We start from the raw sequence: 27,709 nt of genomic DNA, 5'->3' as shown, positions 1-27,709 counted from the left end.
GCTTTTTTTGAGGACTGATAGCTGGGGGAGGGGGAGCTTGTCGGGAGCTGGAGATGGAAGTTAAGGTTTAGCATCATCTCCCTGCTGGTTCGCTGTGAGAGGCAGGGGTGGGAGCGCTGGTGTTCTCAGACTTTTCTGTGGCCACCTCATAATTTCAAGATTATACATATAAAATAACATTTCACTCTCCTTCCACACCTCCTGCGGTATTGACCAGGTGTAATCGAAAAGTGTGTCGAAATATACATGGAAAATTGAGAGCCAACTGGACATGTCTTTGGAGTGTTGGTTCCCCTCACAGCTGTTGTTGGGGGGCGCTTGTAGTGGGTATCCTGTGATGGAGACAGGTTGGAAGGAGAGCGGGGCATCCTATCAGGGGTCGTGACGCCCTCTGGGTGTGGGGTCACCACCGTGCAGTCAGTCCCAGAAGTAGACAGGCCTTCAGGAGTGTCCCCCATGCTTGGGCTGCCCTAACTCCTTTGTAGCCCCTGTCCCCCGGCTGGGGCAGTGATGAGTCATCAGAGGCGACACTTCAGCCTCAGGAGAGATGGGCACCGCTTATGTGCTGGCCCCAGCTCTGAAACCCTTGTGGGGCTTGCTGGGGATGGAGAAGCAAATGCATCAGTTGTCTGCTCCTGCCATCTGGAATTGTTCAGATCAACGTATCATCTCTGAGCACAGGAGAGCACAGGCTTGGTCTGTGATTGGGACAGGGTTAGGTGTCAGCCTCCAGAGGCGCACAGAAGGTGCTACCACTTCAGTGAACTCTGAGTGACTTTTGGAGATTTCTGGGCCATGGATTGTGCAGCTTCCTTGGTGTGCTCTTTGTCTCCCTGCTGTTTTCATGGCTGTTCTAGTAGGACGGGCGCTGGAGAGGGGCTGAGGTGCTGCGAGGAGGGTGGGTGAAAGGCTTCCCCCGCAGGAGGGCGGCATCCAGACTCGGACTCTCTGGGAACGGCTGTTATCAGACTTTTCTGTGGCCATCGTGACATCTACACTAAAGCTGGGGAAAAGTATAATAAAACTACACCGGCGGCTGTTCTACATCATGCTCTAAAAATGAGAGCATTTCTGGAATGGAGGCCCTATCAATTCACCTCTACAAGATGAATCACATTGTTGGCACTCAACAAAAGCAAGTAGAAGATTATGAGGTGGATGTAAAGGGGTTTGGATTTTCCACGAGGACTGAATTCCCCAGGATGACTGATTGCATTGTTCTTTTCGGGACATGTGAATGTGACTTCTGGGGACGTGACGTCATTCACCTATTGTCCAGCTAACTCTCACTCACCAAATATCTGACACTGGGACAGACGCACGAAGAAAAATGTGAAAACCAAGGGCTACGAGACCTGGTGTGGGTTTCAAATGCTTCCTGACACCCAAGCGAGCATTGATGCCTGACTGGTGTCTGAGTTGGCACTTCAGAGAGCGCTGAATATAACGCACTCCGTGGTTCCAGCGATGGACTCGGACTCTGGTCTCCCGACTCCCAGCCATACAGGAGCCTGCCCTAGTTTTCAGAATCAGACTGGACAAGCAGTTTCCCTGCTCTGTGCTCCCACGATTTTATTTAATAATACACAAACACACGCAAACAATAACGTTAACTCAAAGGTCAAAGTGCTAGTGGAATTTTATAAACTTATCATCTTTTATTTTGCATGCTTCATCTCTTCTTTTCCAGTATCTCCTTGAGAGTAGAAGCCATGGCTGTTGCTTCTCTGTGCCCTTTACAGCTCTTAGCTGTCTGGCATGAAGCTGGGGTTCTCTTTATATTTGCTGACTTGAGTTGAAATCATTATTGGAGGCCCCCTGTTTCTGCTTCTGTGAATTGAACACCATCTAACCCTCCCTCCCAACCCATCCAGTAGTTGCCAGTGAGTAGCTGCAGCCTGTTTGCAGGAATTGTGATGTGAAAGTCTGAAGGTCCCAGGTGTTTCCTTAGTGCTACAAAGTATCCTGGTACTCATCAGCTATTCAGCAAGCGTGGGTCTGGGCAGTGGGCCCAGCACTGCACTAGGTTCTGGCAAGATGCCTGGTTAGGTAGAAAGGCAACAAGACATACACACTTGAAAATAGAAAGGTCCGTGCTACCCAAGCACGCCAGGCAGTGTGCAGGGCGATAGAGTGTTGATGGGACACTTACAGGCAGAGGTGTGAAAAGTCAGAGTTGGTGTCTTGAAGGAGGAGAGAGTTGATTGAACCATATAGTCTGGATCCAAGACTCTTGAGCACATTTGGCGTCTAGAGATGTTTACTCTGCAGCCTAAATGGGAAGCTTGTGAGCGAGCATCGGCGGCTAGGGTGATACAGCATTACGGATAAGAGCGTGGACTCTGGAGCCAGATGGCCTGAGTTTAAATCCTGCTCTGACAAGTCTTAGCCATGGGACCTTGGGCAAGTGGCTTCACTGCTGGTGCTTCAGTTTCCTCACCCCTAAAATAGGAACCATCACATACCTATCTCATTGGACTGAAGGAGGTGCAAGCACAGCACCTGCCTAGCATGTAGCAGATCCTCCAGCAGTATTGTCTCGGTTTAGTCACATCCTCTTTGAGTGGTACTCGGGTGTCTCCTGAGTCTGATGAGTTCCGTTTCATTCAGTGATAAAAATCTCAGAATTGCCGGGGACCTGGAAGAGCATTCAGTCTCACCTACTATAGGGTCAAGAAAATTGAGGCCCAGAGATGTAAAGCAACTTGGCCATAACCACACAGCTAGTTAATGGTAGTGCCAGGACCAGAAGCTAAGTCTTCTGGCTCCCAGTCCCGGTGTCCTACAGAAAAACCACACAAGAGAGGAGCCAGGCAGACGGCGACGGAGAACAGAAGAGAGACAGGAGGCACACACACATACTAACAGAGAGAGGGGAAAGACAGACCACATACACACACCCTGAAACAGGGAGAGAGGAGGAGAGACAGAGACAGACAGTGGAGGATGGGAAAGAAAGGGAGAGAGATTCAAAGACAGAGAGCAGAGAAACAGACATACCTGGGCTGGGAGGAGAAAGAGAAAGAGGAAGGTGGGGGGAGAGACAGAAGAGAAAGAGAAAGAGACAGGGACTCTTGCTAGTGGAGAGACGGGGGAGAGCCAGCCGGCCTCTCCCCACCCGACTCCTTGTCCCATTGCCATTTCTGGGGGTGGTCTTTTCCCAGATAGGAATACCTTGCCCAAAGCAGAGTAAAGCAGAGAGGTTGAAACCAAAGATAGACACCAGTGAATAAGAGATTCCATTTAAATATCTGCAGCCAGAATTGGCCTGACACATCATCCCTGTGCTAGCTCTCCCTTGGTTCCCAAAAAGTGTCCTCTTAACGTTCTCTTCCCCTCTGGGCTTTGAGGCAATGGAAGTAAGTCTCTAAGGATCAAACTGGAACTTGGGTCCATTAAGCTGCAGAAAGGCATAGATAGAGTGCATCTACCATAGTATTGCTAGTGGAATAATTTTCAGTCCTGTTGTTTTTCCAGTTTAGAGTGGAACAGTAGTAAGCAACAGCCATAAGAGCACTCTATGACAGCATCAGCTGACCTCCACCTTCTGTCTGTTCTTCTCTCCTAACCCTGTGGCTTCCCACAAGAATAAAGGACTCCTTTCAAGCCCAGATAGACCTGACTTTGTTGAGAAGAACAAGGAGTAGCTAGTCTTGATCTTTCTAGTAGATACAAACTCCATTCCATTTTTTCATAGCCGGAACAACTGTTGTGAGTATCTGTGCAGGCCATCTGTTCTGCCTCCCTTTCTTCTTCTCCCTCCGTGTGGTGCAAGAATAAATTGGTAAAGTGTTTTGGAGCACCTGTGTGCAAGGCCCTGTACTAGGAGTTGGAGGTCTCTGGCTCAAGAGAAGACATATATACCCGAGGATGTATGAGTGGCACGTGGCTATCTGGGTTCAGGGCCAAAGAAGCAAGACAACAGTGGGCTGGTGGAGTCAGAGCAGAGAAAGTTCCCTGTGGGTAGAGTGGCATTTGCACTGGTGCTTGGAGCTCAGGCAGAGGAGACGGGGATGGTATTCCTGGGGAAGGCCAGGAAGTGGAGAGCTAAGTTATAGCCAGGGGACAGGAAGAGGAAATCTAACTGAGTGCCTACTCTTGGCAGCGATAGAGGGAGGTCAGGCTGGAAGGGTTAGGAGTGGTCTTGGTGGGGTGGGTGGGACATTACCCACTTGAGGCTCCAGTGCCTTCCCTTAAAAGCAATGTGTTTTGCTTTTAAGCAGTCCAAAGGTGAGCGAGGGAGGGGCAGTGATGTCAGAATTTTCTGGCTCAGTGATTTTCCATTCTGAATGAGTGTATTAATATTAAAGTCCATAGTTCTTGTACTATGAATGAATCTCACCTGTTTCTGTCAGGTTTTTCTGGAGCCTCCCGTGGAAAATTATAGCTTTTACTGTGTCAGCTCTTGCTTGCCAAAGAACGTGTAAAAAGGATTTGAGAGTAATTTTTTAAAACTCCAGATATTCAGTCTTTTACTTAGCTGTAGTGACTAAAGCCCCTTAATCATACTAAACCAGTTTGGGCATTGTATAATCCAATTAACAGCTTTGCATAATAAAAGGTGAGCCCTTTGGGTTACAGACAGCATGCTTAGTTAGAAAAAAGTGACTGGAATGATGATAGGTCTAGAAAAGAACTCTTCTTATAAGAAGGAAGGATTAAAGCATCTAAGAAGGAGAATGCTCACTTAGGGCCTAGTCCCAGATAGATGAGGGAACATACACAAGGGGGAGCCATCATCAAAAATCTGAAATGCTGACTAGTTAGTTACTTGGTGGGTATGTTGGGGAGGAGATTCAAACATCAGAGGGATGGTTGGATTCCAACCCTGAGATTTGGTTCCTGGGATTAAATGTGTCTATAAAAGTTTTATTGTTCATAGCTCAGGATTCATCATCTTTATGAGCAATTGAGCATCTAATCACTTCACTTATCGTAATTAATCTTCCAACACTATGAAGCAGGTGATACTTTGGTCCTCATCTTATCAATACTAATGAGGAAATTGAGGCTTAGAAAGGTTAAGTAAACTTACACAAGGTCACACAGCTAGTGGCAGAGGAAGGCTATAAACCCAAGTCCACTGAATCTCTAGGTCCATGCTCTTAGCCTCTCTGCTATGCCCTGGGCACTATGTTAGGTGGTGGGAATGCAGAGAGACACGGATCCTGCCCTTGAGGGGTTTATAAGTTAGTGCAGGGCTCAAAGGGCCCTGATAGATTGCTTGGTCCCAAGGGATCAGACTTGCCGTATAGCCGCTGACAGCTGAGATTCATCCCTAAACTCCCTGTCCAGGAGGACCCACACAGGCAGTCGTACTCACACGCAAACACTCTTTTCCACCTGCTCCATCATTATAAAATGGCTCTCTACAGTTATTCATCTCTAACACAGATGTCCCTAAGACAGGCACTACCCGTTCTCACTTGTTTTTCATAACCGTAATTATGTTAACTCAGTGCTGCTGACGCTTTTCTTTGTAGCATATATCTTGAATAATGTCCATTTGCCCATGGTCGTATTTAGCAGTATTAAAGTTCTCAATTAAGTTTTGATGGTGATAATCCAATCATTCGAATACATTCAAGTAGATAATAGATGATTCTTTGGGCAGGGTGAGTGTCCAGAAAGTGAGCAGGGTTGAGGCTTGGCTGAATTGGGGGAGGAAGGGAGGGGAGAAAGAGAGGGCTCTGCTGGTCAGGGTTGCTTTCTGATTGGAGTGAGGATGGGGAAACTTTCTCATCTGCCTCTTTGGTGTCACTGATCTTAGAAGGGGTGCTCCATCACTCTCCACATAGTAGGAGGCTGGTACCAAAGGGTCTGTTCCAGTCTTCTCCATGTATCCTCCAGCTAGAATTGGCAGGGCTGGGAAATGGGCTTCAGAGGCCTGCTCCTGATTTGCTCAGACCCTCCTGCCTGGAATTTCATGGGCCCTTTACCCTCTGTACCTCACCCCCATTCCTCTCTGCCCTGCTTTCTGCCTTCTTTTCCCTTCCCCATCATGGCCTTTCCCTGGGTGCTCACTTTGATTTTCTGAATGCAAATTCTGTTCTGACTGAACAGTCATCCTTCTGTGATGAGTACCTTCCAAGGAAGGACCTGGGTGCCTCCATCTGGCAGGGTTGGGAGGCTGGTGGGTCCTGGGAAGCAGTGAGAGAAGGTTCCTCCCCAAGAGTTACTGAGCCTCAGGGCTTTCTTGATAGACAACAATTTTAAACACCTTTAATGTCCTCAATTCCTCTTTTATTACTATGTTAACAAATGACTAGACAGTCACCATCCAAGGTCACTTCTTTCTGATAACCCCTATGTTCGGCATGTCCTTGACCTCAACATGCTATTTCTGGAGCTTTGAATACCAGGCTAAAGGATAAAAGACTCACACTTTATAACTAGTGGGGAACTATTGAAAGATTTTGACCAGAGAAAACAGGTGATCAGAGTGAAGGTCTGAGGTCGTTTAGTGCCAGAGGAGGACTGTGTTGGAGTGGGAAGATCCTAGGGCCATGGTCATGGGCTAAGGTGATGGGACAAGGGTAGATTTGAGAGCATTTATGAAAAAAAATCACTGGAAATTGCCATCCATTTTGTTAGAAGACAAGGGAGGTGTCAAGTGTGAATGTGGGACTGTATTTTTTAAAGTGTGGTTCTTGGACCTGTTGAAGAACCCAACTCAGGTCCACTTGTCCAATGCACAGCAAAGCCAATCTACCGACACCAAGTTGTAGTGAAGGAAAGTACAGAGTTTATTGTAGGGCGACAAGCAAGGAGAATGGGAAACTCGTGCTCAAAAGACCTAAACTCCTTGATAATTTTCAGGAAAGGGCTTTTAAAGGCAACATTAGGGGTGAGAGTCACAGGGTGTGTGATCAGCTCATGGACATTCTTCTGATTGGTTGGTGGTGAGGTAACAGGGTGACGTTTCAGGAATCTTAATCTTCAACCTTCTGGTTCCAACCAGTATGGGGTCTGCTGCTTGTGGTCAGCATGTAGTCACCATCCTCCACTGGATGGGGGTTGTAGTTTCTGCAGAGCAACTCAAAGATATGCACCACATTGTTATCTACATCCCTTCAGGAGGACTGGGAGTCCTGTGGCTCTATTGTGCTAATCATTAACTGCATGAGCCTCCTCTTTGGAACTTGGGGAAGACCAAACCAAAACGGGGGACTTGGAGGGGATTTTGTATCCAGGAAGACCTCACAAGGTCCTGCTCAGTTTCAGTTCCCCCTTTTCTTTGATGCTCCTCAATCCTGAGGGGAACAGGGGCAGGACAAGAAAAGGAATACAGTTTTGGATAAAGAGGTTAATCATAAACTCGACAGGGGAACTCGTTTTAGGGGGACTCAGTTTCAGACCCCTGGCATTAAGATCATCTGGGCAGAGTAGGGTCTTGTTAAGAACAGATTATCTGACCCTACTCTATACTTTTTTTTTAAGTGTATGTATTATTTTAAATTTTTATTTATTTATTTATTTATTTTTGGCTGTGTTGGGTCTTCGTTTCTGTGGGAGGGCTTTCTCTAGTTGTGGCAAGTGGGGGCCACTCTTCATCGCGGTGCACGGGCCTCTCACTATCGCAGCCTCTCTTGTTGCGGAGCACAGGCTCCAGTCACGCAGGCTCAGTAGTTGTGGCTCACGGGCCCAGTTGCTCCGTGGCATGTGGGATCCTCCCAGACCAGGGCTCGAACCCGTGTCCCCTGCATTAGCAGGCAGATTCTCAACCACTGCGCCACCAGGGAAGCCCCTACTCTTTACTTTTTGATTCAGAATCTGTGGGTAAGGTGGTGCCTAGGTTTTAGAATGAACCCCAAGTGATTCTGAAGTGGTCTAAAGTTTGAGAACCTCTGACTTGAGAGATTCAGTCCTTAGTGATGAAAAGTGTGGTGACACCACAAACAGGAATCAAAGGCACCATGTGAGGAGATGCTTTCAGGGAGATGTCAAAGACAAAGACAATTTCCAGTCACCTCAGCCTGTTGGGAAGGGACAAGTGTGGGCTGCCTGGGAGTGGAGGGGTCCAAGGGAGGGAGGCGGCTGGTTTCTTAGCCAGCTTCCACCCAGCATCACATTTGTCAGGACAAAGGACTGCGGTTCTCAGGGGGAAGAGAGTCTGTACACCTGCTAATGAATTTCAGCTGAGCCCTCTCAGAAAAATGATGGCTTTTCCCGCCATAGCAAGACATTTATTTTGATCATACTTGTTCCAAAGAGGGGACAGAAAATGAATTGGTGGTAATTGGCCATTTCAAGTGGTACCCGCATGCTCTCCAGTCTCAGCCGATGCGGAGTGGAGTGGTGCCAGCAGAGAATGAGCTGCTCCCCTTCAGAACTAGTTCTCAGTGTGCTGTGCAAGGAGACAGAAACAGTGATTTGATGGCTGTCCTGGGCACTCACACACATCATGCGCACTTGAGCTTTTAACAGAGCAAAATGCGTGTGGACACCGATGGCATGCCAACTCTCCTTCCCGACCTCAGAATATTGGCTTCTACAGAGTCGGGGCTGGGCACTGGGAGGTAACAGCTGGGGGGGGGGGGGCGTTCTTCAGTTTACTTAACACAACAAAACGCCTTGCCCGTTTTATCATGGATCAAATTATGACACAAACTTAACATATTTCAAATAAGATGATTGATCAGAGAGAGCCAGGGAGGGAATCAGAGAGTTGGGATTCTGATTTCACAACTGTTTGCCAAACAGCTCCCTTTCCTTTAATGGTTTTTGCCCTTTATCACACAGGAAGTTCTCGCATCAGGTTGAGTTCATTCACTCATTTATTCAGCAGATGCTCTTTGAGAACATAGCAGTGAACCAAACAAAGCCCCTGCCCGTGTGGAGCTTACATTCAGGAGAAAGAGAGAGAACACCATCACAAACAAACAAATATGTCATAGGTGCTAGAATGACAGCAGGTGAGCTGAATGAATAAGCCATGGGGTGTGTTTAAGAAGAGATTCCAAGCATGTGAAATGGGACCTACAAAGTCCTTGGGACCAGAATGAGCTGGGTGCATTCATGAAAATAGGAGAATGGCCAGAGTACCTGATGAATAGAGAGGAGGGAAAAGGAGTAAACAGTTTGAAGAAATGGGCTGGGTCCAGATCAAATCAGGCCTTATAAGCTATGGAGAGAATTTGGATTTTCTAAGTGTGATAGGAAACAGTTGTAGAATTTCGATAAGAGGAATGTCATGACTTGATTCTTGTTGAAAGAAATGTTATATTTAAAGATCTGGCTATTGTGTGGAGGGAGTGTCAAGACTAAAAGGAGGAAGACCACCTAGAGGGCTGATCGGGTGAATGAGGAAAGATGGTGGCTGGGACTAGGGTGGTTTTGATGGAAATCAGTGTACAGGAAAGAGTAAGTAAGACAGGCTTGCAGCTAAGCAGTTGGGTGAATTGTGGTGCTTTTGCTGATGCAAGGAAAACTGGGAGAGGAGGGGAGTGGGGCAGAAGGGAATAAAGAGTTCTGTTTTAGATATGTTAAGCTTGAGGTGCCCATTATAAACCAAACTGGAGAGGAAGAGTAGGCAGCTGGGTACATGAGTCTCAGTCTCAGGAGAGAAATTAGGGCTGGAACTGTGAATATGGATATTACCAGCACATAGATGATATTTAAAGCCATGGAACTGGGTGAGATCATCTAGGGAGCAAGAGAAGAGAAAGAAGAGATCCGGGGATGAGCCCTCAGGCATTCCAAAATTTAGAGCCTGGGAAGACTAGGAGGATTCAGAAAAGTAGACACAATGGAGATCAGTGAGCTGGGGGAATTCCCAGTGAGATGGCGTCTCAGGAGCTAAGGAAGAGGTGTTTCCAGAAAAGGGAGGCTCTTCCTCTTAAGTGGGGCTGAGCAAGGTGGGTCTCTCTGCAGGGTGGGAGGGCCGCAGTGGTCCAGGGAGGTCAGAGTGGAGTGGGCTGAGGATGGCTTTGGTGGGAGGGCACCCCAGCACTAGGAGTCCTCAAGGAAGGGTGGTCCAGAGCAGAGCGAGGAGGGAGTCCCTGTGCAGGCGCAGCCTGGTGCAGGTGTTGGAGCCCAAGCAAGGTGAGCAGAGCAGAGAAGGGTGGCCTGGCATAGGTGTCAGGTGCATAGGTGCAGACAATGAGCAGGTCAAGGAGGTCATCCACGAGGAGCAGGGGCTGTGCAGTGTCACAGCCTGGGCAGAGGGAGGAGGGCATCCATGCAGGGAGGGCAGCCCAGCTTAGAGGATTGGAATCCAAACAGGCTGAGGAGGTGTCCACACAGGGGGCTACCCAGAGGAAGTTTACTAGGAGGTGGTCTTGGAATCAACCCCTGAGGAAGGGAAGGGAAGAAGGAGGATTAGACAGAGAGTGAAGTTGAGCTGCAGTGTCATCTCAAGGGAATCCTCAGCCAGCCCTACCAGGCGTTCTGAAGATTGTCTCAGGTTGGGGAGTGAAAACTGTGTCTTTATACTCTGGAGTCTGTCACTGGGCATGGGTCAATGTAAGAAGGGGCTTTGGGCAAAGCCACTCTCTTCAGCCAAGGGTAATAATCCCCAAAGGGGACTGACACCCGAGGCTGTCTGCCTGCTGGTGACACTCTCAGCAGGGTGGTAAAAAGTCCTTTTTACATCACAGCATCTGCCACCTCCATGGTCTCAAACTACCTCCTTCAAATACCTATTAATCACAAAGGAATAAGAGTGACTTTCTAGAAGAAAGCTGGAAGACACCACCCTGACTCAGTGATCAAAGTTAACATCATGAGTAATGGGGGAAATTCAAATTATATCCCACCTGATAGAATGCAGTGGGAAGAACAAGAATCATTTCTGTGTTATTCCTGATTCCAATCATGAGGAAACATCAGACAAACCAAAATTGAGGGACATTTTGTAAAGTAATAGACCTGTAACTATTAAAAGTGTCAAAGGCAGGAAAGTCAAGGGAAGCCTGAGGAACTCTTCCAGATTAAAGGGACAATTAAGCATGACACATGCTTCTGGCCTGCATCCTTTTCCTCTAAAAGTCAGTGTTGGGACACATGGGAAAACTTGAATAAGGTCTGGGAATCAGATGGTAGTGTTGCTGCCAGAACCATTTGGGTTTGAATCCTGACTCCACTATTTAGTAGCTGTGTGAGCTCAGGCAAGTTAACTAACCACTCTGAGACTCATTTTCTTCATCCAAACATGGGGATAATAACTCTCACCATCCCAGGGTTGTGGTGAGATAGCATAGATGAGATGGTGAGCGTGTGCCCTGGCCTAGTGCTGGACAAAGAGTGAACCCTCCACAGCCTTTTCTTCTGAGGAGGGGAACTGCCCTACCCTCAATGTAATAAAATCATGAAATATTTGAGTTGAAGGGAGATTTAGGGAGATGATGTGATCCAACAGTCTCATTGGAGAAAGTGAGGTTCAGAGAGGAGAAGGCACACACCCAGCTGGGCCACAACTGGTTAGGGGCAGAGCTGGGGTGAGAACCCAGGTTCCTCTGTAAGTTATGGTGTCTTTAGAATGATCATGATGGTACCACATTTTAATGATGCTTTAGGAACCTAAAGCACTTACATATTAACAGAGCTTAGACACCAACTTAAAACTTTGTTCAAAGGTGGTTGCCTCTAAATGCAGGGGCCTCCTGCACTGGGCTGGGTGATCTTGAGGTCTTCTCCAACACTAAGATTCTATCATGTTAGAAGAATCCAAAAAATCAGAGTCCTGGGACAGAAAGCAGCTAGGCCCTTGATTTTCTCCCATTAATTCGGTTGTGTTCATGGCCACTGTTCAGAAAATATCAATAGTTCTCTTCAAAAGGACTATTCTCTTCTCCTTAGCAGCTAGAAAGGACTGTCTCCTCCCCTGAAAAGTACTCCGTCTTGATTGTATGCTGATTGGAATAAACACAATTAGATGAGGAAGAAAGGGGGTGATTAGGGAATTATGCATAATGGCTGTTAGATTGGCTCCCAGATCCGGTTCAGGATGTGAGTATCTCTCTTGGAAAAGGCTGTTCTGGGAAAGGACTAACTCCGGTTGAAAAGTTGGGGCATGAGAAAGGAGAAAGAGCTTTACACGTTGTTTGCAAGACTGCCTGCCTGCCTTTGTGGCGAGGAGTCCCAGGCTGACCAGGGCTGTTGTTTCCAGTGATGGGGCAAAGATCAGGCCTCCTGCTGAATGCACCGGCACAGCTTCTCCCAAGACAGTAGGCAGCCGTATTTGCACTTGACAACTCATGGCTATAAACATTCATTGAGTATCTTCTGAGTGTGCGGTGCTGATGGGGGCTCTGGGGGCAGGCGAGAAATGAAAGGGCAGGATACAATGGTGAAAACCCCATACTTCTTCGAGAGCTACCTACCTGCCAAGTGGGGCAGTGGAGAAAGGGTGGATACACACAAAGGGAGAACTTTGAATGCAGGCTGTGAGAGGTACTAAGAGTTGACCTATCTAGGGAGTACGGAGCTGGAGACATTCACCCCAAAGTTGTGTGTTGGGGCAATGAGTTTTGAGTTGAGTTGATTTCAACATATCTCACGCAAAACCCTCTGTGCTGAGTACCATGCTGTGTCCAGGAATCACAGGGAGGTCAGAGTCTAGTGGGAGAGACCAGCCTGTGGGCAATAATTGTGGTTTGAACAGAACAGAGAAGAGTAACACCACCCCAGCCTGAGTGGATTGTTAAAGAGAAAAGGCTTTCCAAAACTAGAGTTTGAGATGGCACTTAAAGGATGAGTAAGAAGGAGCCTGGGAAGTGGATATAGGGAGAAAAAAGAGATGGACATTTCAAGTGAAGTGAAAAATAGCAAGAACAAAACTCAGGAGGTGAGAAGCAGTTTTGGGGGGTGTTGAGAGGTGGGGCAGGAACTCATTGGAGGTGGGGTTGGGAGGGGTGGACCTGTCGCAGAGGACTTTGCATGTCAGGTTTAGGGGCCCCTCAAAAACTATACCCCAGTGAAATGCCTTCAAGAATGCAAGGTTTCTTGCCTCCTTTATCAAAGATAAGGTGACCATATGTGCGTGGGTTTATCTCTGGGCTTTCTATCCTGTTCCATTGATCTATATTTCTGTTTTTGTGCCAGTACCATACTGTCTTGATTACTGTAGCTTTGTAATATAATCTGAAGTCAGGGAGCCTGATTCCTCCAGCTCCGTTTTTCTTTCTCAAGATTGCTTTGGCTATTCGGGGTCTTTTGTGTCTCCATACAAATTGTGAAATTTTTTGTTCTAGTTCTGTGAAAAATGCCAGTGGTAGTTTGATAGGGATTGCATTAAATCTGTAGATTGCTTTGGGTAGTAGAGTCATTTTCACAATGTTGATTCTTCCAATCCAAGAACATGGTATATCTCTCCATCTATTTGTATCATCTTTAATTTCTTTCATCAGTGTCTTATAATTTTCTGCATACAGGTCTTTTGTCTCCTTAGGTAGGTTTATTCCTAGATATTTTATTCTTCTTGTTGCAGTGGTAAATGGGAGTGTTTTCTTAATTTCACTTTCAGATTTTTCATCATTAGTGTATAGGAATGCAAGAGATTTCTGTGCATTAATTTTGTATCCTGCTACTTTACCAAATTCATTGATTAGCTCTAGTAGTTTTCTGGTAGCATCTTTAGGATTCTCTATGTATAGTATCATGTCATCTGCAAACAGTGACAGCTTTACTTCTTCCTTTCCGATTTGGATTCCTTTTATTTCTTTTTCTTCTCTGATTGCTGTGGCTAAAACTTCCAAAACTATGTTGAATAATAGTGGAGAGAGTGGGCAACCTTGTCTTGTTCCTAATCTTAGTGGAAATGGTTTCAGTTTTTCACCATTGAGGACAATGTTGGCTGTGGGTTTGTCATATATGGCCTTTATTATGTTGAGGAAAGTTCCATCTATGCCTGCTTTCTGCAGGGTTTTTATCATAAATGGGTGTTGAATTTTGTTGAAAGCTTTCTGTGCATCGATTGAGATGATCATAAGGTTTTTCTCCTTCAATTTGTTAATATGGTGTATCACATTGATTGATTTGCGTATATTGAAGAATCCTTGCATTCCTGGAATAAACACCACTTGAATATACAGCGGAGAAAAGACAGCCTCTTCAATAAATGGTGCTGGGAAAACTGGACACCTACATGTAAAAGAATGAAATTAGAACACTGCCTAACACCATACACAAAAATAAACTCAAAATGGATTAAAGACCTAAATGGAAAGCCAGACACTATCAAACTCTTAGAGGAAAACATAGGCAGAACACTCTATGACATAAATCACAGCAAGATCCTTTTGGACCCACCTCCTAGAGAAATGGAAATGAAAACAAAAATAAACAAATGGGACCTAATGAAACGAAAAAGCTTTTGCACAGCAAAGGAAACCATAAACAAGACCAAAAGACAACCCTCAGAATGGGAGAAAATATTTGCAAATGAAGCAACTGACAAAGGATTAATCTCCAAAATTTACAAGCAGCTCATGCAGCTCAATATCAAAAAAACAACCCAATCCAAAAATGGGCAGAAGACTTAAATAGACATTTCTCCAAAGAAGATATACAGATTGCCAACAAACACATGAAAGAATGCTCAACATCATTAATCATTAGAGAAATGCAAATCAAAACTACAATGAGATATCATCTCACACCGGTCAGAATGGCCATCATCAAAAAATCTACAAACAATAAATGCTGGAGAGGGTGTGGAGAAAAGGGAACCCTCTTGCAGTGTTGGTGGGAATGTAAATTGATACAGCCACTATGGAGAACAGTATGGAGGTTCCTTAAAAAACTAAAAATAGAACTACCATACGACCCAGAAATCCCAGTACTGGGCATATACCCTGAGAAAACCATAATTCAAAAAGAGTCATGTACCAAAATGTTCATTGCAGCTCTATTTACAATAGCCAGGACATGGAAGCAACCTAAGTGTCCATCAACAGATGAATGGATAAAGAAGATGTGGCACATATATACAATGGAATATTACTCAGCCATAAAAAGAAACGAAATTGAGTTATTTGTAGTGAGGTGGATGGACCTAGAGTCTGTCATACAGAGTGAAGTAAGTCAGAAAGAGAAAAACAAATACCGTATGCTAACACGTATATATGGAATATAAGAAAAAAAAAAAAAAAGGTCATGAAGAACCTAGGGGCAAGACGGGAATAAAGACACAGACCTACTAGAGAATGGACTTGAGGACACGGGGAGGGGGAAGGGTAAGCTGGGATGAAGTGAGACAGTGGCATGGACATACATACACTACCAAATGTAAAATAGATAGCTAGTGGGAAGCAGCCGCATAGCACAGGGAGATCAGCTCGGTGCTTTGTGACCACCTAGAGGGGTGGGATAGGGAGGGTGGGAGGGAGGGAGACGCAAGAGGGAAGAGATATGGGAACATATGTATAACTGATTCACTTTGTTATAAAGCAGAAACTAACACACCCTTGTAAAGCAATTATACTCCAATAAAGATGTTAAAAAAAAAAAAAAAAGAATGCAAGGTTTAACTCCATGTAAGCCTAATTTATATTCTTCAGGTGGATTTTGTGTCCCTAATTTTTCTTTTATCATTAGGATCTGGCTATATTAGCAATTCATAATTTATTTTTAAACGTTAGTGTATAAAATTACTCCTTTGAAATTAAAGGCACATCTTGCCAGAATGAGATTGATAACTATCACTGGGTGCTACTTCCCACTCAAGTTCAGAGGCACACCTGTCATTTATCAAAACCAGAGCGTGAGTATGAAAGTTGAAAGAAAACTTAACAAAAAAATCTGTCATCTTTGTGCTATCCCTTGTGACTCACTTGCCTCTGTACCAGTGACAAGTTCCTCTTCCTGGGGGGCAGGCTTCCACCTGCCTCTGCATCACCCCCAGGCCCCGTCACCAAATCCTGGCTGTTCTCTCCCCTAAATATTACTGAAACCTGTCTCTCCACGGACACTGCCACTGGCCTCGCCTGAGCTACCATCGCCTCTTGTCAGGATTTCCGCAGGAACCTCCTGTTTTCCTACCTCTGTTCCTGTCTTCCAACAACTGATTCTCCACAAAGCAGTCAGAGCAGTAATTTTTCAATGCAGATCTGATGGTGTCTTTCTCCTCCTTCAGCCCTTCGGTGGCTCTTAGGCTAACGCTGGAGTCAGACTCAGCACACCAGGGCTCAGCTCTACCTGGCGCCTGCCGCCTCGGGGTGCATTTCCTACTTAACACCTACTCAAACCATGCTGATCTTTTCAGTTCCTAATTTGGTTAAGTCCTACTGTCTCTCAGGCCTCACTTCTTCAGAGTGGGCTTCGCTGACCGTTGGCACTTTTCACCCTTGCAATTAATGATGAATTGTGTGATTTCATATCTAGTACTCGTTAACCCACCTAGACTGAGTTCCTGGAGTCAGGGCCGAGCCTGCCTTGTTTAATCCTGCACGCTGGGCTGTCCTAGTGCCTGGCGCTAGACCACCATGAGGCTAATAATAAATATCTATTTGAATATGTGAATAGTCGTAACCCACACGCGCTTCTCTGCATCCTGAAGACTCTTCCTTCAGACAAAAACAAAAGGAGAAAACCTCCTATTGTTGGAAACACTTAAATACCAATTCAAAGCCATCAATAGGTATGATTAACTATCATCCTGTACTATCCTAACTACAACTGATAATTGACTATTTTAAATAAGATCTTGTAGATGAGAGAAATTACATAGGGACCAGCTAATAAGGGGTACCTTGATGGGTGCATACACTTTGATAGGGTCCAGGGTAAGGCTAGAAACTCAATTTATTCTTCAGCCAGTGATGTTCAGATTCTGGGACTCACCAGACTTCCGATGCTGCACATTAATTTACAGTGTGTCACGTAATTGTCAGGCACCGCTGGTGTCTGTTCAGAAGCACATTTCTCTGCTGTGCAGTCCACGTAGGAAGCTGGATTGTATTCCCAGGGTTGCGAGCCATGAAATCAAAGGTCAAGAGAGCATAGGGCCTAAATATTTGTACCAGGCCATGCTGGCTCTAAATGAACTCTCTGAAACAAAATTATCAGAAATCAACATTTTGAACAATGTGTCATATATTGATTCCGTTTCTCTGTCCTCAGATGCTTTTTCCATCTCTATATATTACTAAAGTAATCTTGTTCGTGTCCTAAATCGTTTGCTTTTGTTTTGTTAAATTGATTTCCCTGCAGTCCCTGACCCCGCATTGAGGTTGCATGTGTTTTCCCCACAGCTCCAGTTCTAATGGCAGAAGCTGTACTAAATGGAGGCAATGTAACATCACAGAGCAAAGTTATGTTTAAACTAAGTAAAAGCCTCTCAAATATGAAATAGATTTTTAAGTGGTTAAGGTAGAGCTGATTAAGTAAACTAAGTGTCACTAACTGAAAACTAATTGACATTTTAAAGAAAGCAAGATGAACAGGAAACAAATTGCTTTTTTAAAAAAGTTTAAAAGTTGTGAAAGCACCCACAGGGAGTATAAAAGCTAACCATTTGTGAACTAGTAGATGAAAAACATTTCTCTCTAACCAATTTGCTTTAGAATATTATTTAGAATATTTATTAAAGCTAGAGATTAAAAATGAAATGGAATAAAATAAAATTCATGAAAAAAAGTGCCAGACAAGCAAGTCACACTTAACTGCTCAAAACAAAATTTTTAAAAAAAACTGTAACCTGAAAATACGTCATAAATTCCAAAGCACTCATGAAAAGCTATAAGACAGCTCCTTTATATATAAAAATTATCTCCAAGCTTCAATTCATTCTCAAAAGAGGATTAATAAAAGTTTAAATATGCATAAAAATTATAAAACTACGCTATCCATGGTACACAATATATGGGAAACTTTGTGACTAGAAACGTTTGTCTTTGACCTTGCATGCTGACACCCATCATCCCTGTCTGGTATAGAATGGGATCAAATTATGGCAAATCAAGTAAAAATGCACTCTCCTGACTTTTGTTGCTGAAATATCACCATAAGTAACTCAAGAGAAAAGTAGGCTCTTCTTTATTCTAAGAAAAGAATATCTAAACTTCCTTTCAGTGCTGCCTTTCAGAGTTTGCAAAAGGTAAAAATTCAGTTCATTTACTATTGCAATTTCTTTTTACAGATGTGCCTCCAGAATATTAAAAAAATATTGTCAAAATTTGTTAAAGTGTTTAAAATCTTTTTAAAATTGAAGTATAGTTGATTTATAATATTGTGTTAGTTTCAGGTGTACAGCAAAGTGATTCTGTTATATATATATTTTTTCAGGTTATTTTCCATTACTGGTTATTACAAGATATTGAATATAGTTCCGTGTGTTATATAGTAAATCCTTGTTGCTAAAGTGCTTAAAATCTTTGCACTAATGTTTAGATAAAGTCATTTTTACAAAAGTCTTCTTTTTTTCTTCATTTTGGTGGACGATTACCTGACCTGGCTTTGTACTGTGCATTTTTGTTAAACCTCATTTTTATATTCATATGTGCATTTCTCTAACCAATACCATCTTGGTATGGCTTTATGATACTGCCATCTAAGACTTTGAAAGCTTCCATACTTTGTACAATTGCAGGCACAAATTTATCTCAAATGTCAGAGGAAGCGAAGCCAAAGGCTAAATTCTGTAGAAACAGAACTCTCATGTCTGCAGTCCAGGCAATGATTTGGTCTCTCTGCTTGCCACAGGGCAATCTGTAGGAAAAAACAGAATTAAAGTGCCCTTTTAAACAGGGCTAGTTCATCTAAATCATTTTCCCAAAAGTCATTCTACAGTCTGAGAAAGCTAGTACCTCATTAATCAAATGTTTAGTTGACGTTTACTACAGTAGAAATAGAGTGGGCTTAGTTGAGTCTTGGCAGGGTCTGCAACAGGTGTGTCTGTGCTGTAATTCTGATTCAATTGTGGCCATCTGATTTAGTGAGTGCCAACTCCTCAGGGCCCAAATGAACTGCTTCCCTTCTCCCTGGGAGGCACACATTTTTGTTGAGTTATGTGGGCAAATGCAAAACGGGCTAAAGGCTTTGATCCTCCCTACATTTCGAGGCTTTTACTAAGGGCTTTCCACTCCCCCGTCAAGTACCCCTCAGGACAACATATTTTCTCACCTTCTAAGCATCCCCTCACTCATCCCTCTACTGCTCCAGCCACCTCTTTTCTAGCTTCTCACAACTCCGAGGAAAATGTCTTGAGGCCAAATCACTAGACCTTAAGCCTGGAGAACATGGAGTCTCTACTGCTACCCAAGAGCATCATAGATACTAAAGACCTTACTTTATTTTGTTGGTTGGTTGGTTGGTTGATGTTGATTGGAGGAGAAAGGTGAAAAGAAGCCAGAGAGGGCAGTTGTCCTGGTGATCAGCTCTCTTGAGCGTAGCTCCAGTTAGGGACTGACTACTCTGGACTTTACTCCCAAGATTAGGAAGGGAGTCCCAGGAGAACAATGAGGTAGGATCCCCATGACTTGATGCCACTGCCATGAGCATTTTTATGGTGGAGTGAGTGCCAAGGAACTGCCCTGACCTGACACTGCCTAATTTCCTGCAAATGTGTCTGACTTTATATGGTTGGAGTCAAAGTAGTGAGAGGGTAAAACTGTGCCTGGCGGTCTGTGTAACTTGTTTAAAATAATAGGCTAATTAAGGCTGAGAAAACTGAGAAAGTGATGAGGGGATATTCTGGAGATCAAAGAGGAAGAGCTGAACTTAGTTAAGGGTGGGATTGTTGTATTGCCAATGACAGTAATGAAATCCCTGTGTCCACCGTGGATTGAACATTCACACCTGGACTGCTGCTTTCTGGTTGGGAAGGGGACTCTAATAGCCTAGCAGTCACACGTGTTGTCACGTGTCTTTTGCCAAGAAGTCATTGTTTCTGCCTTCCTTCTCTGACTAGGTGTTAGACTGGATTGAAAACCATGGCGAGGCCTTTCTCAGCAAGCACACAGGGGTCGGGAAGTCTTTGCATCGAGCCCGGGCCCTGCAGAAGAGGCACGATGACTTTGAAGAGGTGGCTCAGGTGAGATGCTGTGTATGGTTGTATGCGTGTGGGGAGGGGTGAGGGAGACCAGGGCTGTGGCTTTGGTGTTTGGTGGGGCACGTTGGGTGGATAGCCCACGGCTTCTGGGCTGCCTTCCCGCCTGATGCAAGGAGACCCTTGTCTGCTCTAGGATCACTAGGTGAGTGGTAAATTAGTATTTTGTCAACTGTGATCAGTTGCAGTGGAAAGAGTAAGGCAGGGAAGGGGCAGCTGGGAAAGGTATCACTAAGGGATGGAGAGGTGGATGCTGCCGGAGTAGTGAGGGTGACAAAGCTAGAGTTTGCCACATCACGGCTTTAGCCAGGGTTGGCTCTGATTCCATTACATAGGCAGCCCTCAGTGGGGGTGTCCTGCTGGGCATTGTCCCGAGCCCCAACCTCACCCAGGGAGGCAACCAGGCCCGGACAGATGTGAGCTGTGGGTGTGAAAGGAAAGGGCCTGCCAAGAGCCAAAGGAATCTGCTGGCGGGCAGGAAGTAGTGGGAGCAGACCAGGGCTGCTGCCCATCCCTAGGGGAGCTGCAAGGGGTGCTGGAGGGTGAGAGGCCTGACGGAGCCAGAGAGACCGTGTCAGCAGCGACCTGAACCTGTGGAGGCAGGTGGATGAGACCCAACCTAGGGGATAAAGAAAACCTCATAGGGAATCTCTGTGCACTGTTGGTTGGAATGTAAAATGGTGCAGCCACTGTTAAAAACAGTATGGCAGTTCCTCAAAAAATTACGCATAGAATTACCATATGATTCAGCAATCCCACTTCTGAGTATATACCCAAAAGAATTAAGAGCAAGGATGCAAAAAGATATTTGTTCACCCATGTTCAAGCAGCATTTTTCACAGTAAACAAAAGGTGGAAGCAACCTAAGCGTCCATCGACAGATGAATAGATAAACCAAATATGGTATATACATGTAATGGAATATTATTTGGTCTTAAAAAGTAAGGAAGTATGACACATGCTACAGCATGGATGAACCTTGAAGATACTATGCTATGTGAAATGTCAGTCACAAAAGGACAAATATCGTATGAATCCACTTATATGAAGTACCTAAAATAGTCAAATTTATGGAGATAGAAGGTAGAAGGGTGGTTGCCAAGTGCTGATGGGGAGTTATTATTTAGTGGGTGCAGAGTTTCAGTTTTGCAAGGTAGAGATGTTTGGAGATGGATGGTGGTGATGGTTGCACAACAGTGTGACTCAGTGCCCCTGAACTTTCAAGTTTTCTGTTAGGTTTATTTTACCACGACCACCAGTAGCACCACGACAAGAACAAAAACCAGCCACACAAGGATCTTTTACAGCATGAGCTGGACTGTGCCAACATGATACAGACACAGGCCCAACGTGCCTCTGGTGGACAAGATGTATTACAGACTCAGAATATCTGGGTGGCCAGGCATTCTGGTGCCTGTCCAGTCTGTTAGGGGGCAAAGGATGGAAGAGGGTCATCCAGACCCCCTGCCTGCTGAGAGTGGGCATTGTGGTACCTGGGACCATCTGTTGGAATAGAGCCATCCCATAGCTTTGGTGCCCCTGCCTTTTGGCTGTCCTGTGGTTCAGCCCTCCTCGCTTGGGAAGGACATCCCTAGAGCCACCCACCGCCCTGATCCAGCCCACTCCTCCTTGCTGTCTTACTGCTGTGGCCTCATAGGCAATGCCAGCTGTGGTCACAGGCCCATGAGGGGGCTGTCATTTTTGTGTGTTGTTGCAACCAAACAAGCCTCGTGGCCTCCCCAACCTCAACCTCATTTCTCCCAGTTGCTCCTCCACCTTCTCGCTGGTGCCTGATATGCCCTTCCCATGGGACAATGCCTTTCAGTTAGTGCCAGAGACACATTAACTTAAATTCATACTAAAGAAAGGATGGACACATTTTTGAGAGCTTATGGGCCTATTAAATGTTTTATCTCCCACCAACCCTGAACGATAGACAGTATCAGCCTTGTCTTATAGAAGATGACAGTAAGGATCAGAAAGTCCTGCAGTGCCTTTGTCATCTAGCTTGTCGGTGGTTCTGTGGGGATTTCAACCCAGGTGTGAGTCCAGACCCGTGTTCTCACCCTAACCCCATGCTGTCCCTCCTTACTGAGGTGGAGGAATTGGGTATAAAATTCATTGCCAGTGCCCTCATGGAAAGTACAGGACAAAGAGCAAGAATGGGGTAGGGGAGGCTTCCCCTGTCGCAGGCATTATTTTCCCTGGTCCTGCCAACGAGTAATCTTTTGATATAATCCACTTGTTTCTGCCTCTGCTTCCTGATAAGACTGTGTCTTTATGAGAGAGAAGAGAGTGTGTACCTTCCAAAGGGCTCCTGCTTTTAGGAGGTTTTAGGAGGATGCGGACCACAAAGGGAACACCTCAGTGAAGGGCCATGAGATCACGGCATCGTTCTCCTGTAAATAGGCCTCTAGAAATGGGTCTCGCAGTCTGGAAATGAATCCTGTCTTGTTCCCTCATCCCTATTCTGGGGAAGGGAGTGGGCAGTGGAGCTGCCTAGCATCCTGGAGTTGGTAGTCCACATAGGAAAACCACCTCCAGCCATGGCCAAGGCAGGTGGGTGGTCAGCAGACACCTGCCTCAGCCCTGCTTTTCTCTGTGCAGTGTGACCATCACGCTCAGGTACTGAGAAAGGGGGCAACCCAGGCAGGAAAGGGCACTCTTTTTCTTGCTTCTCTCCTCACTAGGTGAGGGCCACTGGGAGGAGAGAAGTGAATTTAGTCAGGAATTGGATAGTTCTTGAGTTAGTCAGAGATCAGTGACACATGGTGAAAGAATTAGAAACCTGTTCCTGGTTGTTGTGGGCTGCTGTTTATGAGGTACGATCAGGAAGGGCATCGCACATGGTGTGAAGTAGGAGACCGGGGGCCGCCGGTCAGCAGCACTACACAGGGTCATGATTCAGTGAAGGGACCTCTTTCAGCTTTGTGATTTCATGATTCTTTGACCTGAGGCTGGTATGACAAGGGAACTCTGAGCTCCCATTCTCTGCATTCAGATTTTAAAAATGGTCTTGAGTCAAAGTAGGAAGAGAGCTGTTTCATCTGTCACCACTGGACATGTGCCCTTCTGCAGAGAAGAGCAGAGAAATGGCCACCCGTGGGGAGGGGTCCAGGGGCAGCATAAAGGCCCTGAACGAACACCTCTCCACTCTTGGGATAGTGGGGGCACCTCTGATTCTCACCATTGGTTGCTCTTTGGAGTAAAGACATTTAAGGCAGTCATTAAAATAAATACAAATGATACCTGTGAAGAATGAATGTAGCAATTCATTATCTGTCATTAAACTTTAACTTAAATCTTGTGTTGATTAGCTCTTGAACACATTTTAAATTCTTCAACTATCATTTGAAGGAAATGAATAAATATTTATGATCCTCCCTTCATCCTGCAGATGGCACTCTTTGAATAGCCTACGTAGAAGCCGAGCTGCGTGAGGAAAGGAGCCTCAGTCATGACAGCCTGACAGGCAGGTGGTGAGGGGCCAGGGCCAGGGGATGCACCAAGGGGCTGTCTCTACAGGTCTTTCTAGTCTAAGCTGCTGAGATTGTCCATGCTCAAATAGAAGAGCTGGGGACCAGTGGGAACCCCTCCTGCTCCAGATAGATACTTGACTCGAGTTGCCTATAAACTCATCACATGACTCAGGCCATAGCGTAAATCAGATTTTTAAAAAACACTTATTACTTATATATACATATACACATACATGTATATATATATAATATATATATATGGTGTGTGTGTGTGTTGCATGTTAGCTGTCATTGGGAGTATGAACAGGCATAGGGATGGAATTGCTACCCGTAAGAGCATAGCTTTCAGGGTATAGATGCATCCATATCTGCCCAAGAGGTAGGGTGGGCAGTGGTACTGACATTTTGTCCTGAGATATTTGCTGTGACTCAGTAGGGGAGTACTCAAGTGCCTGTGGTTTAGAGAGCAGCTGTGCCTGCTGTTAGTGGTCTGCTTTATGACCTCATTATCTGAAATGCCAGACTCTCTGTAGGCTAGTTTAGTCAAAATAGCAAGCATTTACATTCAAATATATATTATTTAAAATCTCAAAGCACCAAGTCACACTTAAGCAGCTAAGCATCAGTGTAACATTTTTGAAAGAACAGACCATTCAAAGAAAGATTTAAAGAAATATAAAAACACGGGCACAATTAAGTACCTCATTCAATAATCTCTAGTTAGTTATTTCTCTAGCTGACCCTTGCTTTTTCTTCAAACTTGAATAGAATACATTAAAAAAAAACAACAACAACAAAACCCATTCTGAGCCTTGGGGACAAAATAGGCAAAAATGGAAGGGAAACATTTTAGTGGACCCATCAGTGACCTTGCCCATTAAAGATATTCAAAGTGTAATCAGCTAACCTACCAGAGTACTAAGGGCGACCAGAATAGGGTAATCCATAGAGATGGAAAGCCTCTGCCCACAGAGTTGGACACTTGCATTCAGTTTCCATGTCCCATCAAGTCTCTGTGTTGGGCACTGTGGAAAATGAAAGAGATGCACAGTTTCTGTCTTGAAGAACTCACAGTCTAGTAAAAAACATGCAGCCAGAGTATTCTAAACCTCTAAGAAGTCCCACAATAAGGGAGGAGACGTAATCTTTACTCTTTTAAGGTTTTCAAGGAGTGCATCTAGTGAAACCAGGATAAACCCTTAGTTCATTTGGTGATCCAAAAAAAACACCTGCCTTGCGGTAGTGTAGTGACCTTTGGAGTATGTTCCATCTTTCTTTTCACGCCTGAGATGGTGACCAAGTATAGCAGCTGCAAATGCAAGCAGAAGGGAGAGGGGGGAGAGATTAAACAGGTACTTTTCCACACTCCAGTTTCTATTTTTTTTTTCACATTCTATTTTTTATTTTTTTATTTTTTTAACATCTTTATTGGAGTATAATTGGTTTACAATGGTGTGCTGGTTGCTGCTGTATAACAAAGTGAATCAGCTATGGGTATACATACATCCCCATATCTCCTCCCTCTTGTGTCTTCTACCCTCCCCAGTTTCTTAGAGATGATGAAAGGTTCTTAGGCAGGATGAAAAAAGATAGAAAGAAAGCCAGGAAAATGCTGATAAATTAATGTCATGAAATGGGCAAGTGGAAGAATGTGAAATGGCAGAGAAATGAAGGACAGTCTTACCCTTTGGATCTTGCCTGGCACTCTTCCCGTTGGGGTGGACTCAGGACATTCCTTCCAGAAAGCACTAGGGAGAAGTTACTGGCATGAACTGATGGGAGGGGTCTTATGACCACTGTCAGGAAGAAGAAAGATGTTTTATATGGTGGTTAATTCCCAAACAAGGGTTTTGAAGGTCACGTTGTATGCACTTGATGTGGAAAATTGAGAAAGGGTTGGAGCCAATATCCAAGATATTATAGAAAGCCTGCCAAGAACTTCTTATCAAGACTATGAATTGTCCCCCCACTTTTGTTGCTTCCTGTGTGGAACAAATGGCAAACTCAGAAGAAACTGGGACTGTATTCCTAATGACTTGAAAGTTCTGGATAGCACACTGAAAGATTAGAAAGCACAGGTGGTGTATTTATCTCTTGTTCCGTGTGATGGCAGTGACTGTGGAAAAGAAGGGAGGCTGAGAAATAAATGGCTACTTGTGTAGATGGTGTTTTAAAAAGTCTTCTGGACTATATCCTACAGAGCCAGGATGATGGACTTCTGGCAAGGGGCAGAGTGCATCTTGTAAAGATTGGGAAGGATGTGCTTTGGCAGAAAACCTTGTTGATCTGTCTAGAAGGATTTAAGCGAATTTTGAAGTAGAAGGAGAAAATTACCCCAGTAAAGCCAAAAGCAGACATGTGAGGCCCACGGGTGACACAGAAAGAAGCATCTTCTGAAGGAAATGCCCTTAGGTCAACTTAGGTTAAAGAAAAATACCAAGAATACAGATTGCAAACAGTATTTATAGCCTTATCTGTATATCAACAAAAGGCATGTGTAACAAGTAAGGTACTTAAACTTTAACACAAGAAGATAAATATAAATATTCCTGAGATTTTAGGGTATTGAGCTCGTAAGTAAAAAATGGCAATTGAAGAAGATTGTCTGTTTAAAAGACTCGTTTTATAAGAGGGGTGAGGATATAAGAAAGGTTCTCATCTATATGAGATCTACAAACCTGAGGGTAGTAAACAATATGGAGACATAATAGAGATTAAAGGAAAGCAAACAAAAAGCCATGATTGTGACTGGAGAGGACCATAATATCCTCCATCAGATGGAGGATATGGGAAATTTTGATATAATTTCAGTTCTGGCTCAAGGAAAACTATGGTGGTTATGAGAGCCCTCAAATTTCCTGGCATCTTCTGTAAATTCTGTGACACCATAAATAAAACATCAATAAGTTGATGAGAGCAAAGTGTTCTACAATGTAGAGAGCGGATCATTGTAGAAAAGCTCAAAAGAGTATAGATTATGTCTAGACTCTCTCGAGAACCTTGACTTTTAGATAAAAGGGTTTAGACATTGCTCTTAGAACAAAGGAGAATAGTAAAGACTTTTTTTTTTTAAATTTATTTATTTCTGGCTGTGTTGGGTCTTCGTTTCTGTGCGAGGGCTTTCTCTAGTTGTGGCAAGCAGGGGCCACTCTTCATCGCTGTGCGCGGGCCTCTCACTATCGCAGCCTCTCTTGTTGCCAGGCTCCAGACGTGCAGGCTCAGCAATTGTGGCCCACGGGCCTAGTTGCTCCGCGGCATGTGGGATCTTCCCGGCCCAGGGCTTGAACCCATGTCCCCTGCATTGGCAGGCAGATTCTCAACCACTGCGCCACCAGGGAAGCCCAAGTAAAGACTTTTGAGTGATGATGCAAATTAAAATATAATCTCTAAACCAGAGAAATAAGGATTTCTCTATATACTGTTTAGATCACATATAGAATACTGTGTCTAATTCCAGAAAATGTATTTTCAAAAGGATATTGACAAACTATGCTGTAATAGTTGGAAGGCTGCCAAGATAGTGAAGTTGAAGTAATTGGATATGTCCAATTCTGAGTAAATAATTTTTTTTATGGAAGGGGAGGTGGGTTTGATAGTTGAAAGGTTCCTATAGAAGAGATAGGGTGGAAGGTATAGTGAAGCTAATTTTAGCTTAATTCACGTATCATTTCTAACACACACGGTTGCTTTTTTATGAGCTGTCCAAAACCAGAATGAAATATCTTGTGATGTAGTGTGCTTCTCATCATGGGAGGTTTTCCAGCAGAGGCAACCCTTTTTTCCCTAGGATATGTAAAAAGCTAAAAACAAACAAATAAATAAAAAGAAACCAAGACTACCTTTTCTGGACCCTGTTTCTCCTCCCCTTGAAAGCCCAAGTTCTTGAGAGAACAGTTTATATTTGCATCTGCCCTTACTTCCTTACCTCCTAGATGCCTTTTGACCTCTGCCATTGGGCTTCTCTCTGGCCAACAGAGGTTAATCTTACCAAAGTCTCCACCTGAATGTTTCTTTTTGTTTGTTAAGTCCAAAGGATACTTTTCAGATATTAATTGGTCTTCCTGAAGCATTTGACCCTGTCAACCACTTCCTCCTTTTTAAATTCACTTGTCCTCAGCCTGCCATGACACCTGGCTCTCTTGGTTTCTTTGTGTCTTTCTGACTGGTCCTTCTTAGACTCTTCTCCTTTTTCCCCAGGATTTGTTCCCAGACCTTCTCTTCTCACTTTATGATTTTATACTGC

The 27,709-nt window shown here is 44.5% G+C and overlaps 1 protein-coding gene across 1 annotated transcript in view; it reads left to right on the top strand.

Annotated features, from left to right (window-relative positions):
• Nucleotides 1-27,709, top strand: part of KALRN (kalirin RhoGEF kinase) — a 655,634-nt gene that overhangs the window by 292,965 nt on the left and 334,960 nt on the right. Inside the window, exon 10 of the mRNA XM_036850143.1 lies at nt 19,850-19,972. Within this exon, the coding sequence (XP_036706038.1) occupies nt 19,850-19,972 (123 nt within the window). The remainder of the gene's footprint in view (nt 1-19,849; nt 19,973-27,709) is intronic.

This window comes from Balaenoptera musculus, chromosome 4 (genome assembly GCF_009873245.2).
Source record: "Balaenoptera musculus isolate JJ_BM4_2016_0621 chromosome 4, mBalMus1.pri.v3, whole genome shotgun sequence".
Classification (NCBI taxonomy): domain Eukaryota; kingdom Metazoa; phylum Chordata; class Mammalia; order Artiodactyla; family Balaenopteridae; genus Balaenoptera; species Balaenoptera musculus.
This window is presented reverse-complemented; position numbering and strand designations above follow the sequence as displayed.